The 16,314-nt window shown below is 44.0% G+C and overlaps 1 protein-coding gene across 9 annotated transcripts in view; it reads left to right on the forward strand.

Annotated features, from left to right (window-relative positions):
* Nucleotides 1-16,314, forward strand: part of LOC121285080 (probable E3 ubiquitin-protein ligase HERC1) — a 436,191-nt gene that overhangs the window by 57,250 nt on the left and 362,627 nt on the right. For all 9 annotated transcript variants that reach the window (XM_041201223.1, XM_041201218.1, XM_041201210.1 and 6 more), the window contains exon 6: nt 12,117-12,213. In XM_041201223.1, coding sequence (XP_041057157.1) covers nt 12,117-12,213 — 97 coding nt within the window. The remainder of the gene's footprint in view (nt 1-12,116; nt 12,214-16,314) is intronic.

Here is a 16,314-nt window from a genome sequence, read left to right on the forward strand (position 1 = left end):
GGGACTAGTGGAATAAGATTTCGGCACAGACTAGAAGGGCCGAATGGCCTGTTTTCTGTGCTGTAGTGTTCTATGGTTCATGGTTCTAAAACGTGCGTCTTAAAATCAGAGAGTCGTTACAGCAAGGAACGTTCTGGTGGGGGGGACTTTCAATTTCCATCACCAAGAATGGCTCGGTAGTACCATAGAAAAGTTACCGCACAGAAGGAGGCCATTTGGCCCATCTTGTCCATGCCAGCCCGAGGACACCCAGGTGCCCTTTCTAATCCCACCTTCCTGCACCCAGCCCATAGCCCTGCAGCTTACAGCACTTAAGGTGCAGACTTAAGTACTTTTTAAAAGTTTAGAGTTTCTGCCTCTACCACCAACTTGGGCAGCGTATTCCAGACACCCACTACCCTCTGCATAAAAACGTTCATCCTCATGTCCCCCCTACACCTTCTGCCACTTATCTTGAAGCTATGTCCCCTGGTTCTAGAATTCTCCACCAAGGGAAACAATTTTATCCTGTCCACTCTATCTATTCCCCTCATAATTTTGTACACCTCAATCAAGTCACCCCTCAGCCTTCTTTGTTCTAAAGAAAATAACCCCAACCTATCCAATCTCTCCTCGTAGCTACACTTTTCTAACCCTGGCAACATTCTTGTAAACCTCATCTGCACCCTCTTCAGTGCTATTACGTCCTTCCTGTAATGTGGTGACCAGAACTGCACACATCACTCCAGTTGTGGCCTCATCAGTGTTTTTTTTTACAATTCCAACATTATATCCTTACTTTTATATTCTATACCTCTGCCAATGAAGGAGAGCATTCCATATGCCTTCTTTACAACCTTGTCTACTTGAACTGCTGCCTTCAGGGTCCTGTGTACTTGTATGCCAAGATCTTTCACTTCATCTACCCCTCTTAGTATATTCCCATTTATTGTATAATCCCTGTAACTGTTCGACCTCCCTAAATGTATGACCTCACACATCTCTATGTTAAAATCCACCTGCCACTTAACCGCCTACTCCACCAACCCATCTATATCGTTTTGGAGATTATATTTATCCTCTACACTATCCACTACTCGGCCAATTTTTGTGTCATCTGCAAGTTTCCCAATCATGCCCCCTACGTTCAGGTCCAAATCGTTAATATATAACACAAACACCGAGCCCTGTGGAACACCGCTTGAGACAACTTTCCATTTGCAAGGGCATCCATCGACCATTACCCTTTGTTTCCTGGTACAAAGCCAACCTTTTATCCAGCTTGCCACATTATCCTGAATCCAATGGGCTTTTACTTTCCTGACCACTACCACTACTGACTGAGCTGGCCAAGCCCTAAAGGACATAGCTGCTAGACTGGGTCTGCGGCAGGTGGTGAGGGAACCAGCAAAAGGGGAAAACATAGTAACCTCATCCTCACCAATCTGCCTGCCACAGATGCATCTGTCCATGACAGTATAGGTAAGAGTGACCACCGCACAGTCGTTGTGGGGACATTGAAGAAACCCTCCATCGTGTTGTGCGGCACTACTGCAGTGCTAAGTGGGATAGATTTCGAACAAATCTAGCAACTCAAGACTGGTCATCTATGAGACACTGAGGGCCATCATCAGCAGCAGAATTGTACTCGAACACTATCTGTAACCTCAATGGCCTGGCATGTCCCCCACTCTACCATTAGCATCAAGCCAGGCGATTAACTCTGGTTCAATGAAGTGTGCAGGAGGACATGTCAGGAGCAGCACCAGGCATACCTAAAAATGAGGTGTCATCCTGGTAAAGCTATAACAGGACTACTTGCGCGCCAAACAGCATAAGCAGCAAGTGATAGACAGAACTAAACGATCCCATAACCAATGGATCAGATCGAAGCTCTGCAGTCCTGCCACATCCAGTCGTGAATGGTGGTGGACAATTAAACAACTCACTGGAGGAAGAGGCTCCACAAGTATCCTCATCCTCAATGATGGAGGAGCCCAGCACATCATTGCAAAAGAAAAGTCTGAAGCATTTGCTACAATCTTCAGCCAGAAGTGCCGAGTGGATGATCCATCTCTGCCCCCTCCGGAGGTCCCCAACATCACAGATGCCAGTCTTCAGCCAATTTGATTCACTTCACATGATATCAAGAAATGGCTGAAGGCACTGGATAGTGCAAATGCTATGGGCCTTGATAATATTCTGGCAATAGCGCTGAAGACTTGTGCTCTAGAACTTGCCGTGCTCCAGAGCTTGCCGCGCCCTTGGCCAAGCTGTTCTAGTACAGCCACAGCACTGGCATCTACCCGCCTATATGGAAAATTGCACAGGCCTGTCCTGTACACAAAAAGCAGGACAAATTGAACCCAGCCATTACCGTCCCATCAGTCTACTCTCGATCATCTGTAAAATAATGGAAGGGGTCATCAACAGCACTATCAAGCAGCACTTGCTTAGCAGTAACTTGATCGCTGACGCTCAGTTTGGGTTCCTCAGAGTCACTCGGCTCCTGATCTCATTACAGCCTTGATTTAAACATGGACTAAAGAGCTGAACTCCCCAGATGAAGTGAGAGTGACATCAAGGCAGCATTTGATGAAATGTGGCATCAAAGAGCCCTAGCAAAACTGGAGTTTATGTGAATCAGGAGGAAAACTCTTCACTGATTGGAGTCATGCATAGCACAAAGAAAGATAGTTGTGGTTGTTGGAGGTCAGTCAGTCATCTCAGCTCTAGGACATCACTACAGGAGTTCCTCAGGGTAGTGTTCAAGGCCCAACCAACTTCAGCTGCTTCATCAATGACCTTCCTTCCATCATAAGGTCAGAAGTGGGAATGTTCGCTGATGATTGCACAATGTTCAGTACCATTCACGATTCCTTAGATACTGAAGCAGTCCATGTCCAAATGCAGCAAGACCTGGACAATATCCAGGCTGGGCTGATAAGTGGCAATTAACATTCGCGCCACACAAGTGTCAGGCAATGACCATTTCCAACAAGAGAGAAGCTAACCATCACTCCTTGGTGTTCAATTGCATTAACATCACCAAATCCCCCACTATCAACATTCTGGGGGTTACCATGGACCAAAAACTGAACTGGACTAGCCATATAAATACTGTGGCTACAAGAGCAGGTCAGAAGCTAGGAATTGAGGGACGAATAACTCACCTGCTGACTACCCAAAGCCTGTCCACCAGTTACATAGCACAAGTCAAGAGTGTGATGGAATACTCCCCACTTGCCTGGATGAGTGCAGCTCCAGCAACACTCAATTAGCTTAACACCGTCCAGGACAAAGCAGCCCATTTGATTGGCATCACATCCGCAATCATTCACTCCCTCTCCCACCAACGTACGGTAGCAGCAGTGTGTACCATCTACAAGATGTACTGTAGGAATTCAGGTCCTTCGACAGCACCCTCCAAACCCATGACCGCTGCCATCTAGAAGGACAAGGACAGCGGATAGATGGGAACACCACCACCTGAAAGTTCCCCTCCAAGTCACTCACCATCCTGACTTAGAAATATATCGCCGTTCCATCACTGTCGCTGGGTCAAAATCCTGGAACTCCCTTCCTAACAGCACTGTGGGTGCACCTACAGCACAGGGACTGTCAAGACTCAAGAAGGCAGCTCACCACCACCTTCTCAAGGGCAACTAGGAATGGGCAATAAGTGCTGTCTCAGCCAGTGAAGTCGACATCCTGTGAATGAATAAGAAGAAATGAGGGTGTTCAGTTCATCAGGTCAGTGCTGTCACACTGCAAGACTGACTTTCCAGTAGTCTTGCAAATTGTTCCCCTTTAGGTGCTTACCTAATTCTCTTTTGAAAGTCATGATTGAACCTGCCTTACACTCTCAGGCAATGCACTCCAGATCCTAAAAATTTTTCTTCATGTCGTTATTGCATTTTTTGCCATTCATCTTAAATCTGCGTCCTCTGGCTCTCAAAACATCTGCCAATGGGAACAGCTTTCCTCTGTTTACTCTTGATTTTGAACACTTCTATCAAACCTGGTTTCTGTAAGGAAAACAATCCCAGCTCCTCCAATCAGTTTGAATAACTGAAATCCCTCATCCCTAGAACAGTTCTCGTAAATCTTTTTTGCGTCCTAAGAGTGGTGCCAAGAATTGGACACAAAGCTACAGTTGAAGCCAAACCACTGTTTTAAAAGGTTCATCAGAATTTCCTTACTTATTTACTCTGGCCCTATCTTTAAAGCGCAGGATCCTGTATGCAATTTTTCAACCTGCCCTGCACCTTCAACGATTTATGTATGTACACCCCAATGTCTCCTTTTTCCTGTACCCCCTTTTAGAATTGTAAATTCTGAATTATTTTATGTTACCTCTCCTTGTTCGTCCTACCAAAATGTATGCCTTTACACTTTCCTGCATTAAATTTCATCAGCCATGTAAGACCATAAGAAATAGGGGCAGAAGTAGGCCATTCAGCCCATCGAGTCTTCTCCACCATTCAGTGAGATCATGGCTGATCTGATGATCCTCAACTCCGTTTCCCTGCCTCTTCCCCATAGCCCTTGATTCCCTTACTGATTAAAAATCTATCTCAGCCTTGAATATACCTAACGACCCAGCCTCCACAGCACTCTGTAATAAAGAATTCCACAGATTCGACACTCTCTGTGAGAAGAAATTCCTCCTCATCTCCGTCTTACGTGGATGACCGCTTACTCTGAGATTATGCCTTCTACTCCTAAGCTCTCCCACAAGGGGAAACAACCTCTCAGCATCTACCCTGTCAAGCCCCCACAAGAATCTTATGTTTCAATAAGGTCACCTCTCATTCTTCTAAACTCCAATGAGTACAAGCCCAACCTACTCAACCTCTCCTCATAAGAAAATCCCTCCATACCCAGCATCAACCTGTGTCTCTTCTCTGAACTGCCTCCAATGTCTGTGCCTTAGATAAAGGGACCAAAACTGTTCACATTATTCTAGGTTGGTCTAACTAGTGCCTTGTATAGTTCTAACAAGACTTCCCTATTTTTATACTCCATTCCCTTTGAAATAAAGGCCAACATTCCATTTACCTTCCTATTGCCTGCTGAACCTGTGTGCTAGCTTTATGGGATTCATGCACGAGGACTCCCAAATCCCTCTGTGCCGTAGCTTTCTACAGTCTTTCTCCAGGTAAATAATATTCAGCTCCTCTTCTTACCAAAGTACATAACCTCACATTTTCCCACATTCTATTCCATCTGCCAAGTTTTTGCCCACTCATTTAACCTGTCTACTCAGTAGACTCTTTGTGTCATCCTCACCACTTGCCTTCCTACCTATTTTTGTGTCATCCTCAAACTTGCCAACGGTTCATTCACTTCCCTCATCCAAGTTATTAATATACATTGTAAATAATTGTGGCCCCAGTACTGATCCCTGTGGCACTGCGCTAGATATAGGTATAAAAACAAAAAAATTGCGGATGCTGGAAATCCAAAACAAAAACAGACTTACCTGGAAAAACTCAGCAGGTCTGGCAGCATCGGCGGAGAAGAAAAGAGTTGACGTTTCGAGTCCTCATGACCCTTCGACAGAACTTGAGTTCGAGTCCAAGAAAGAGTTGAAATATAAGCTGGTTTAAAGTGTGTGGGGGGGGCAGAGAGAGAGAGAAGTGGAGGGGGTTGGTGTGGTTGTAGGGACAAACAAGCAGTGATAGAAGCACGCATCATCGGAACAGATGCGACGGAGGTGAAGGAACTGAGAGAATGGGATGGAGTCCTTACAGGAAGCGGGGTGTGAGGAGCTGTAGTCGAGGTAGCTGTGGGGGCCGGAGTAGGACTGGAACAAGGAATGTTCCACATACCCCATAAAGAGACAAGCATAGCTGGGGCCCATGCGGGTACCCATAGCCACACCTTTTATTTGGAGGAAGTGAGAGGAGTTGAAGGAGAAATTGTTCAGCATGAGAACAAGTTCAGCCAGACGGAGGAGAGTAGTGGTGGACGGGGATTGTACGGGCCTCTGTTCGAGGAAGAAGCTAAGGGCCCTCAGACCATCCTGGTGGGGGATGGAGGTGTAGAGGGATTGGACGTCCATGGTGAAGAGGAAGCGGTTGGGGCCAGGGAACTGGAAATTGTTGATGTGACGTAAGGTGTCAGAGGAATCACGGATATCTTGACTCCCTTCTCTCTCCCCTTGTCCAGTCCCTTCCCACCTACATCCGTGATTCCTCTGACACCTTACGTCACATCAACAATTTCCAGTTCCCTGGCCCCAACCGCTTCCTCTTCATCATGGGCGTCCAATCCCTCTACACCTCCATCCCCCACCAGGATGGTCTGAGGGCCCTTAGCTTCTTCCTCGAACAGAGGCCCGAACAATCCCCGTCCACCACTACTCTCCTCCGTCTGGCTGAACTTGTTCTCACGCTGAACAATTTCTCCTTCAACTCCTCTCACTTCCTCACCCCCTACTCCTCAACCCCCTCCTATGGCACCACCCCATGCCCACGCAAAAGATGCAACACCTGCCCCTTCACTTCCTCTCTCCTCACCGTCCAAGGGCCCAAACACTCCTTTCAAGTGAAGCAGCATTTCACTTGCATTTCCCCCAACTTAGTCTATTGCATTCGTTGCTCCCAATGTGGTCTCCTCTACATTGGAGAGACCAAACGTAAACTGGGTGACCGCTTTGCAGAACACCTGCGGTCTGTCCGCAAGAATGACCCAAACCTCCCTGTCGCTTGCCATTTTAACACTCCACCCTGCTCTCTTGCCCACATGTCTGTCCTTGGCTTGCTGCATTGTTCCAGTGAAGCCCAACGCAAACTGGAGGAACAACACCTCATCTTCCGACTAGGCACTTTACAGCCCTCCGGACTGAATATTGAATTCAACAACTTTAGGTCTTGAGCTCCCTCCCCCATCCCCACCCCCTTTCTGTTTCCCCCTTCCTTTTTTTTTTCCAATAAATTATATAGATTTTTCTTTTCCCACCCATTTCCATTATTTTAAATATTTTAAAATCTTTTATGCTCTCCCCACCCCCACTAGAGCTATACCTTGAGTGCCCTACCATCCATTCTTAATTAGCACATTCGTTTAGATAATATCACCAACTTTAACACCTATGTGTTCTTTTGTTCTATTGTTGTTGACATCTTTTGATGATCTGCTTCTATCACTGCTTGTTTGTCCCTACAACCACACCAACCCCCTCCACTTCTCTCTCTCCCCCCCCCCCCACACACCTTAAACCAGCTTATATTTCAACTCTTTCTTGGACTCGAACTCAAGTTCTGTCGAAGGGTCATGAGGACTCGAAACGTCAACTCTTTTCTTCTCCGCCGATGCTGCCAGACCTGCTGAGTTTTTCCAGGTAATTCTGTTTTTGTACTAGATATAGGTTACCATCTTACCCCCTTTTTCCCCAAATCTCTGTCTTCTATAAGTTAGCCAATCCTCTAACCATGCTAATACACTGCCCCCAACACCATGGCTCTTATCTTTTTAAGTAGCCTTATGTGTGGTATCTTATTGAACAGCTTTTGGAAATCCAAATGTATTACACCTATTGGTTCCCCTTTATCTGTCCTGCCTGTTACCTCCTCAAAGAATTCTTCTAAATTTGTCAGGCACGATTTCCCCTTCACAAAGCCGTGCTGACTCTGCTTGATTATATTATGCAATTCTAAATGCTCTGCTATTACATACTTTACAATAGACTTTAGCATCTGCCATTGGGAAAATGTTAAGCTAACTGGCCTATAGTTTCCAGCTTTTTGTCAACCTCTCTTTTTGAATAAGGGTGTGGCAAAGACATTGTCACATGAGGAGACGTGTAAGGGATTTTTCTTTTCTCAATTTTTAATAGTTTTAAAAATCGAAGCAATCTCCCTGAGGCTGCACTTTGCCTCAGGGAGACGTGCGCTCTTTCGTGCGCATGCATAACAGAGCGCACTCTCGCTTTTAGGGAATCCCCTGCCCGCACAGGGAGCGCATAGCGCTTCCCGGCGTAAGTCACACTGGGCAGACCTTAATTGGCCCGCCCACGTAAGATGGCGGTGCGGCCCGCTTCACTGGCAGGGATCGGCTCCCCACCCACCGGAGATCAGGTTGGGCCCGCCCGCCTGACAGGCAGAAAATTCTACCCTGTATGTTTTTTCTTTCAATTTGATACTATCCTTAACTTCATTGGTTAACCATGGTTGGTTTATCCCCTTCCTAGTATCCTTCCTCACTGGGATATACCTTTGTTGTGAATCATGAACTATTTTCTTATATTGTCTGCCTATTCCACCAGCCTATCTATCTCCTGTTGAAGTCTATCACTATTCTCTTCACAATTCGCAATACTTCCAAACGTTGGATCATCCACAAATTTAGAAACTGTACCTTGTGCAAGTAATGTTAAAAAAGCTGTGGTCCTAACACTATCCCTTGTGGAACAGCACCCTAAGTCTTCCTCAAGTCTGAGAAATAACTTCCCCGTTAATCTGTTTCCTGTTCACTTAGTCAACTTTGTACCCTTTCTGCCACTGTTCTTTTTATTCCATGGGCTTCAACTTTGCTGGCAAAGCTAATTATATTGTCAAACACCATTTAGAAGTCCATATAGACCTCACCAACTGCATTACCCTCATCAACCCTCTCTGTTATCTCATCATAAAACTCAAATCAGGTTAGTGAAACATGATTTTCCCTTAACAAATCCATTCTGGATTTCCTTACATTAAACCATACTTCTCCAAGTGACTGATTTTGTCCCGGATTATTGTTTCTAAAAGCTTTCCCACCCCTGAAGTTTAGCTAACGGGCCTGTAGTTGCTGGATTTATCTGAACGCCCTTTCTTTAAACAAGGATGTAACATTTGCAGTTCTGCAGCCCTTGGGCATCACCCCTGTATCTGTGTACTCATTTAGTACCCCAGCCATGCCCTGTGCCTCCCTTGTATATCTAATTTTTGGTTTCTAATTGGATTCGCCTCACCCATCCCCTTGACATTTTTGTACTATTTATATACCTACAGAAGACTTCTGAATTCTCTTGAATGTTGTCTGCCAGTCTCTTCTCAGATTCTCTCTTTGCCTCTTGTATTTCCTTTTTAATTTCTCCTTCTAACTTCCTAAATTCAGCCTGGTTCTTACATGTATTATCAATCTGGCATCTGTCATACTTGCCCTTTTGCTGCTTCTTCTTAACCTCTATCTCTTTTGCCATCTAGGGAGCTATGGCTTTGGTTGCTTTACCTTTCTCCCTTGTGGGAAGGTACCCAAACTATCTCCTCTTTAAAGGCAGCAGTTTTGCCTGACAATCTTTGATTCCAGTTTACCCGGGACAAACCCATTCTCAACTCACTGAAATTGGCCCTCTGGCAATTATGTACTTTTACTCTAATTGCTCCTTATCCTTGTCCATAATTAGTGTAAATATTATGAAGCTGTGATCTCTGTTCCCTAAATGTGTCCCTTTGGACACTTGATCCGCTTGACTCAACTAGTACCCCAGAACCACATCTAGCAATTCCTCTTTCCTTGTTGGACTGGAAACATACTGATGTAGAAAGTTCTCCTGCATACACTTCAGAAACTCTTTCCCCTCTCTGCCCTTTATGTTATTATTATTATTGCAGTTTATATTAGGATAATTAAAGTCCCCCATAATCACTACTCTATAGTTTTTGCACCTCTCTGTAATTTATTACAAATATGTTCCTCTAAATCTCTTCCACTAATTGGTGGCCTATAGATTACACCCAGTAGTGTTGTGCCATCTCTATTGTTTCTTAACTCTAATCAAATAGATTCTGCCCCTACCCCTCCAGGACTTACTTTCTCTCCAGCATTGTAATATTTTCCTTAATCAATACTGCCATGCTTCCTCCCTTCTTTCGTTTCCTATCTTTCCTGGGCACCTTATATCCAGAGATATCCAGTATCCATTTCTTCCCTTTTTTGAACCAAGTTTCCGTTATCATCACGACCTCAAATTCCCATGTTGGTATTTGCACCTGCAGTTCACCAGCTTTAATTACCACACTTTGTGCATTTACATATATGCAGTAAACCTAATTTAGATGTATTATCTTTTGTATTGTCGCTTAACCTGACCTCACCTAATACCTGACTATTTCTTACTCTCGTGCTAGTTCTCTCCCAATCCTTTGTACATCTTGTTTCTTCTTTCTAATACTATATCCTGGTCCTTGCTCTCCCGCTACATTTGTTTAAAGTTTCCCCAACAACGCTAGCAAGCTGGTCCCTAAGAATGTTTGTCCCAACACTATTGAGGTGCAACCCATCCGGTCTTGACAGGTTCCACCTGTCCCAAAACTAGAGCCAGTAATCTGAAGCCTGCCTTTTTGCACCATTTTTCCAGCCACACATTCATCTGCTCTACCTTCCTTTTTCTATACACATTAGCAGACGGCACTGAGAACAACTCAGAGCTTGCTACTTTTGTGGTCCTACTTATAAGTTTTCTTACTAACTCCCTTAAATCTGCCTGTAAGATCTCATCCTTCTCTCTGCCTATGTCATTGGTACTGATATAGAAAAAACCTCTAGCTGTTCACCTTTTCCCCTCACAGTGCTATGCAGTCACTCTTTGGCATCCTTTACCCTGGCACCATGAGGCAACATACCATCCTAGAATCATGTCTGCAGCCACAGAAACACTGTCTGTTCTCCTGACTATCAAGTCTCCTATCATTATTACTTTTGCAATCTTCTTCCTGTCTGTCTGAGCCACACATGGTTGTACTCCCCAAAGGAACCATTGCTCTCACCTGTATTGAGAACGGAATACTGGTTAATATACTCAGGGGACTCATACATTACCTGATTTATCCTCCTTGATTGTCTAGCAGTCACCCATTTCCTCTGTCCCTACACTGTCTTAAGTTGAGGGGTGACCATCTCCCGAAACATGCTATCCGTGAACCTCTCAACCTTGTGATGCACCACAGTGACACCAGCTGCTGCTCAAGCTCTAAAGCCTTGAGCTTGAGTTCCTCAAGCTGAAAACACTTCCTGTACCAGGACACCAGAAACCACCTGGAGTTCCCACGTGGAACCGGATGTGCATGCCATGAGACTGAAGTGCCCTGCCATGCCTCTATTAGATTATTAGCCAAGTTAACATAAATAAACAAAAAAAAAACAACTCCTTATCAGTTTCTTTTCTGGTAATGATGTCATTTTAGGTGTTTTTACCTCTCTTAACACTTGCACTTGCTTACACCTGGGCTCTCCAATTCTTGAACTAATTGATGAGATGCCAAAAATATTAAACACTCAGGAATTGGTACATAAATATTTAACCTGCATGATTGTCTTAATAGCCTCAAGTTCTGCTGCTCCCTGCATGTTGATTCTGAGGGAGTATCTTTGCCAGAAATGTATTAGATCAAAATATATTTGTACAATTACTTGCGAAAACTATAATTTTGAAAAAAATATGAGAGACTCAACAAATGAAAATGGTGGACGTTTTGCTCTGTTAACAATGTATGCATTTTTTTAATGTCTCCCATTGACAGATAATTGTTTGTTTAGTATAAAACTTTGAGATAAATTGTTTTCAGGCCAATCATTCCCCTCTTTTTGATTGGACTATCAGCTGTTGCTCCCTTCCTCAAATGTTTCCTTCTCTCCCCACCTAATGGACAGAATTGCTTGCTTGAATGTTCATTTCTGATGAATACCTGTAGTCTTAAACTATCTATTCTCTTGTCATATACTGAATGATCTGTGCATTTCTGGAGTTTTCTGTTTCATTTCAGATTTACAGCATTTTTTAGTTTTTAATTAATGCTCAGGAATTAGAGAAGGTTGTTGTTTCATACTGGTGGTCTGTAATGCAATAATTTCAAAAATACAATCACTTTAGGACTGATGACAATGCACAGAGTTAATAAAATGGGAAAAACAATACCCGTAGCAGTTGTTGACATTGTAATAAATAGAGAATAGTTGATCGTATCCGACAAATGAGTCTTATTTTATCAGTTTGATCATCGTGTAATACTATTGTGATTCTTACTGACAGTTTAAAATGACATAATCATGATGCATGAAAAAAATCATTAAAAATATAGCTAGCTATACATGAGATTCCAGTCGGAACAAGGCAGTCACTAACAATACTTATGACTTTTCTTTCATAGATTGTGGTCTCTGTGTCAGCGGGATATAGACATAGTGCATCAGTTACATCTGATGGAGAGCTTTATACTTGGGGAGAGGGAGACTTTGGTAGACTTGGTAAGTACTTAATGCAACCCAGCTGGTTCACTTAGCTTTTCATCATGCTGCACAGGAATAGTTATCAGTACCTGCGGAAAAAAGAAAATTAAATAGCCAATTTGAAACCAGGCAGAGGACGATATCCATTCAGATACATATAATTTTGGTGCTGAGTATCTGAGAAAGTTTGAGTAGCTTGCAAGCTAACAAAAGAAGAATGGCGACTATTTTATGAAGATTATTGTTGTTATTTTCTAGAGAGTAATGATAGACAAGTGAATGACAGACTAGATAACAGGCAGATTAAGATCAATTTTTGATGAGAAGTAGGCAGCATTAGCAAACAGTATTTATCATCTAATATGACTCTTCATCAGAACTGATGAGGTTCTGAAGAGTCATATTAGACTTGAAACATTAACTCTGTTTCTCTCTCCACAGATGCTGCCAGACCTGCCAAGTTTTTCCAGCATTTTCTGTTTGAGTATCAGATTTTCAGCATCTGCAGTATTTTGCTTTTATTTTAGTATTTATCATCTATTCCACCATTGCCCTGTCAGTATTGAGTCAACCATACGAGCATATGAAATAGGAGCAGGCGTAGGCCATTTGGCCCCTCGAGCCTGCTCCACTATTCAAGAACATCATGGCTGACCTGATTGTGGCCTCAATTTCACATTCTTGCCTATCTCCAATGCCCCTGGACTCCCTTGTTATTCAATAACTTATCTACCTCTGCCTTAAAAATATTCAGTGAACCTGCCTCCACCACTCTGGAGAACAGAGTACCACAGACTTTCAACCGTATGAGAGAAAAAATTTCTCCTCATCTGTCTTAAATGGGAGACCCCTTATTTTTAAGCTGTGTTGCCTAGTTCTGGTCTCTGCCACCAATGGAAATATCCTTTCAGTATCCACCCTATGAAGTCACTCACTATCCTGACTTGGAAATATATCGCTGTTCTTTCACTGTTGCTGGGTCAAAATCTTGGAACTCCCTTCCTAACAGCACAATGGGTGTACACCACATGGACTGCAACAGTTCAAGAAGGCAGCCCACCACCACCTTCTCAAGGGCAATTAGGGATGGGCAATAAATGCTGGCCCAGCCAACAAAGCCCACATTCCATGAATGAATTTAAAAAAAAAATAGCATATTAGAGAGGACTGACATAAATGCAGGAAACCAGGATGTAGAAGCAATTTGGGTTGAGATGAGAAACGATAAATGCAAAAGGTCACTTACGGGTGTGGTGTACAGGCCCCCTAATTGTAATTACACTGTAGGACAGAGAATAAAGGAAGAGATAAAGGGAGCTTGTCAGAAAGGTACAGTGATAAAAACAAAAATTGCTGGAAAAACTCAGCAGGTCTGACAGCATCTGTGGAGAGAAAGACAGAGTTAACGTTTCGAGTCCGTATGACTCTTCTTCAGAACTAAAGAGAAGTAAAAATGTGGTAAAATATATTCTGTTGAAGGTGCGGTGGGACAGGTGAAGCTGGATAGAAGGCCAGCGATAGGTGGAGGCAAAGGAGAGATTGACAAAGATGTCATAAACAAAAGGTCGAAGTGGTGTTGATGGTGGTGATACTGGCTAAAGGAGGTGCTAATGGTGACATGAAGAGTAGAAAGCAGGATGAGCAAGTGACAGATGGCCCTAGTGGGGGTTGGAGAAGGGTACGGTGTGGGAGATAAGATCAAAATAGGCTAAAAGGTGAGGATAAAACAATGAATGGAAATACATTTTAAGAATAATAATAATAGAAATAGGTGGGAAAAATATATATAAAAATTTTAAAATAAATATTTGAGAAAAGGGGATCAAAAAGGGATGAGGATGGAGGAGAGAGTTCATAATCTGACGTTGTTGAACTCAATGTAAGTCTGGAAGGCTGTAAAATGTCTAACTGGAAGATGAGGTGCTGTTCCTCCAGTTTGCATTGAACTTCACTGGAACATTGCAGCAGGCAAAGGATGGACATGTGGGCATGGGAGCAGGGTGGTGTTTTGAAATGGCAAGGCACAGGAAGGTCTGGGTCATGTTTGCAGACAACCTGAAGGTGTTCTGCAAAGCGGTCACTCAGTCTGCGTTTGGTCTCCCCAAGCTAGAGGAAACCGCATTGAGAGCAGCGAATACAGTAAACCAAATTGAGGGAAGTGCAAGTGAAATGCTGCTTCACTTGAAAGGAGTGTTTAGGCCCTTGGACAGTGAGGAGGGAGGAAGTAAAGGGCAGTTGTTACACCTTCTGTGATTGCATGGACAGGTGCCATGGGAGGGTGTTGAGGTGTTGGGAGTGATGGAGGAGTGGACCAGGATGTCCCGGAGGGAACGGTCCCTACGGAATGCCGACAGTGGGGGGTGAAGGGAAGATGTGTTTGGTGGTGGCATCATGCTGGAGTTGGCGGAAATGGCAGAGGATGATCCTTTGAATGTGGAGGCTGGTGGGGTGAAAAGTGAGGACAAGGTGTGAGGGTCCTCTCCCTCCCAGAACCATGATAGAGTCCCCTTTACTTCTCCCCTCCTCACCGTCCAAGGGCCCAAGCAAGGGCTTCACTTGCACTTCCCTCAATTTGGTCTAATGCATTCGCTGCTCCTAATGCGGTTTCCTCTACATTGGAGAGACCAAACCCAGACTGGGTGACCGCTTTGCGGAACATCTTCAGTCTGTCCGCAAGCATGACCCAGACGTTCTTGTCACTTGCCATTTCAACACACCATCCTGTTCTCATGCCCACATGTCCGTCCTTAGCCTGCTGCAATGTTCCAGTGAAGCTCAACGCAAACTGGAGGAACAGCACCTCATCTTCTGATTAGGCACTTAACAGCCTTCCAGATTTAAAACTGAGTTCAACAACTTCAGACCATGAACTCTCTCCTCCATCCTCACCCCTGTTTGACCCCCTTTTTTCAAATATTTATTTCTTTAATTTTATATATATTTTTTTCCAACCTGTTTCTATTATCACAGAATTACAGTGCAGAAGAGGCCCTTCGGCCCATTGAGTCTGCACCGACATGTGAGAAACACGTGACCTGCCTACCTAATCCCATTTACCAGCACTTGGCCCTTAGCCTTGAATGTCATGACGTGCCAAGTGCTTATCCAGGTACTTATTAAAGAATGTGAGGCAACCCACCTCCACCACCCTCCCAGGCAGTGCATTCCAGACCGTCACCACCCTCTGGGTAAAAAAGTTTTTCCTCACATACCTCCTAAACCTACTGCCCCTCACCTTGAACTTATGTCCCCTTGTGACTGACCCTCTGACTAAGGGGAACAGCTGCTCCCTATCCACCCTGTCCATGCCCCTCATAGTCTTGTACACCTCGATCAGGTCGCCCCTTAGTCTTCCCTGCTCCAATGAAAACAACCCAATTATTATTTTTAAAATTTATTTCCATTCATTGTTTTATCCCTACCTTTTAGCCTATTTTGATCTTTTCTCCCACACCGTCCCCACCCCCCACCCCCACTAGGGCCATCTGTCACTTCCTCATTCTGCTTTCTACTCTTCATGTCACCATTAGCACCTCCTTTAGCCTGTGTCACCACCATCAACACCTCTTCGACCTTTTGTTTATGAAATCTTTCGCAATCTCTTTTCCTTCACCATTGGCCTTCTATCCAGCTTCACCTGTCCCACCCCCGCCCCTTCAACAGTATATATTTCACCACATTTTTACTTCTCTTTAGTTCTGAAGAAGAGTCATACGGACTCGAAATGTTAACTCTGTCTTTCTCTCCACAGGTGCTGTCAGACCTGCTGAGTTTTTCCAGCAATTTTTGTTTTTGTTTCAGATTTCCGGCAACCGCAGTATTTTGCTGTTAGGTACAGTGCTATTCATGGGGGATTTTAATCTACAGATGGACTAGAAAAACCCAATGAGCCTAGATGAGTTCATTGAATGTTTTTGGGATAGTTTCTTGGAACAACACACTCTAGAGCCAACCAGAGAGCAGGCTATACTAGACCTGGTATTGTGCAACAAGATGGGATTAATTGATAACCTCATAGTGAAGGCACTCTTAGGTAGCAGCGATCATAATATAATTGAATTTTATAATCAGTTTGAGGGAGAGAAGATTGGGTCCAAGACTAGTATTTTAAACTTAAAT

The sequence above is a fragment of the Carcharodon carcharias genome, chromosome 1 (genome assembly GCF_017639515.1).
Source record: "Carcharodon carcharias isolate sCarCar2 chromosome 1, sCarCar2.pri, whole genome shotgun sequence".
Classification (NCBI taxonomy): Eukaryota; Metazoa; Chordata; class Chondrichthyes; order Lamniformes; family Lamnidae; genus Carcharodon; species Carcharodon carcharias.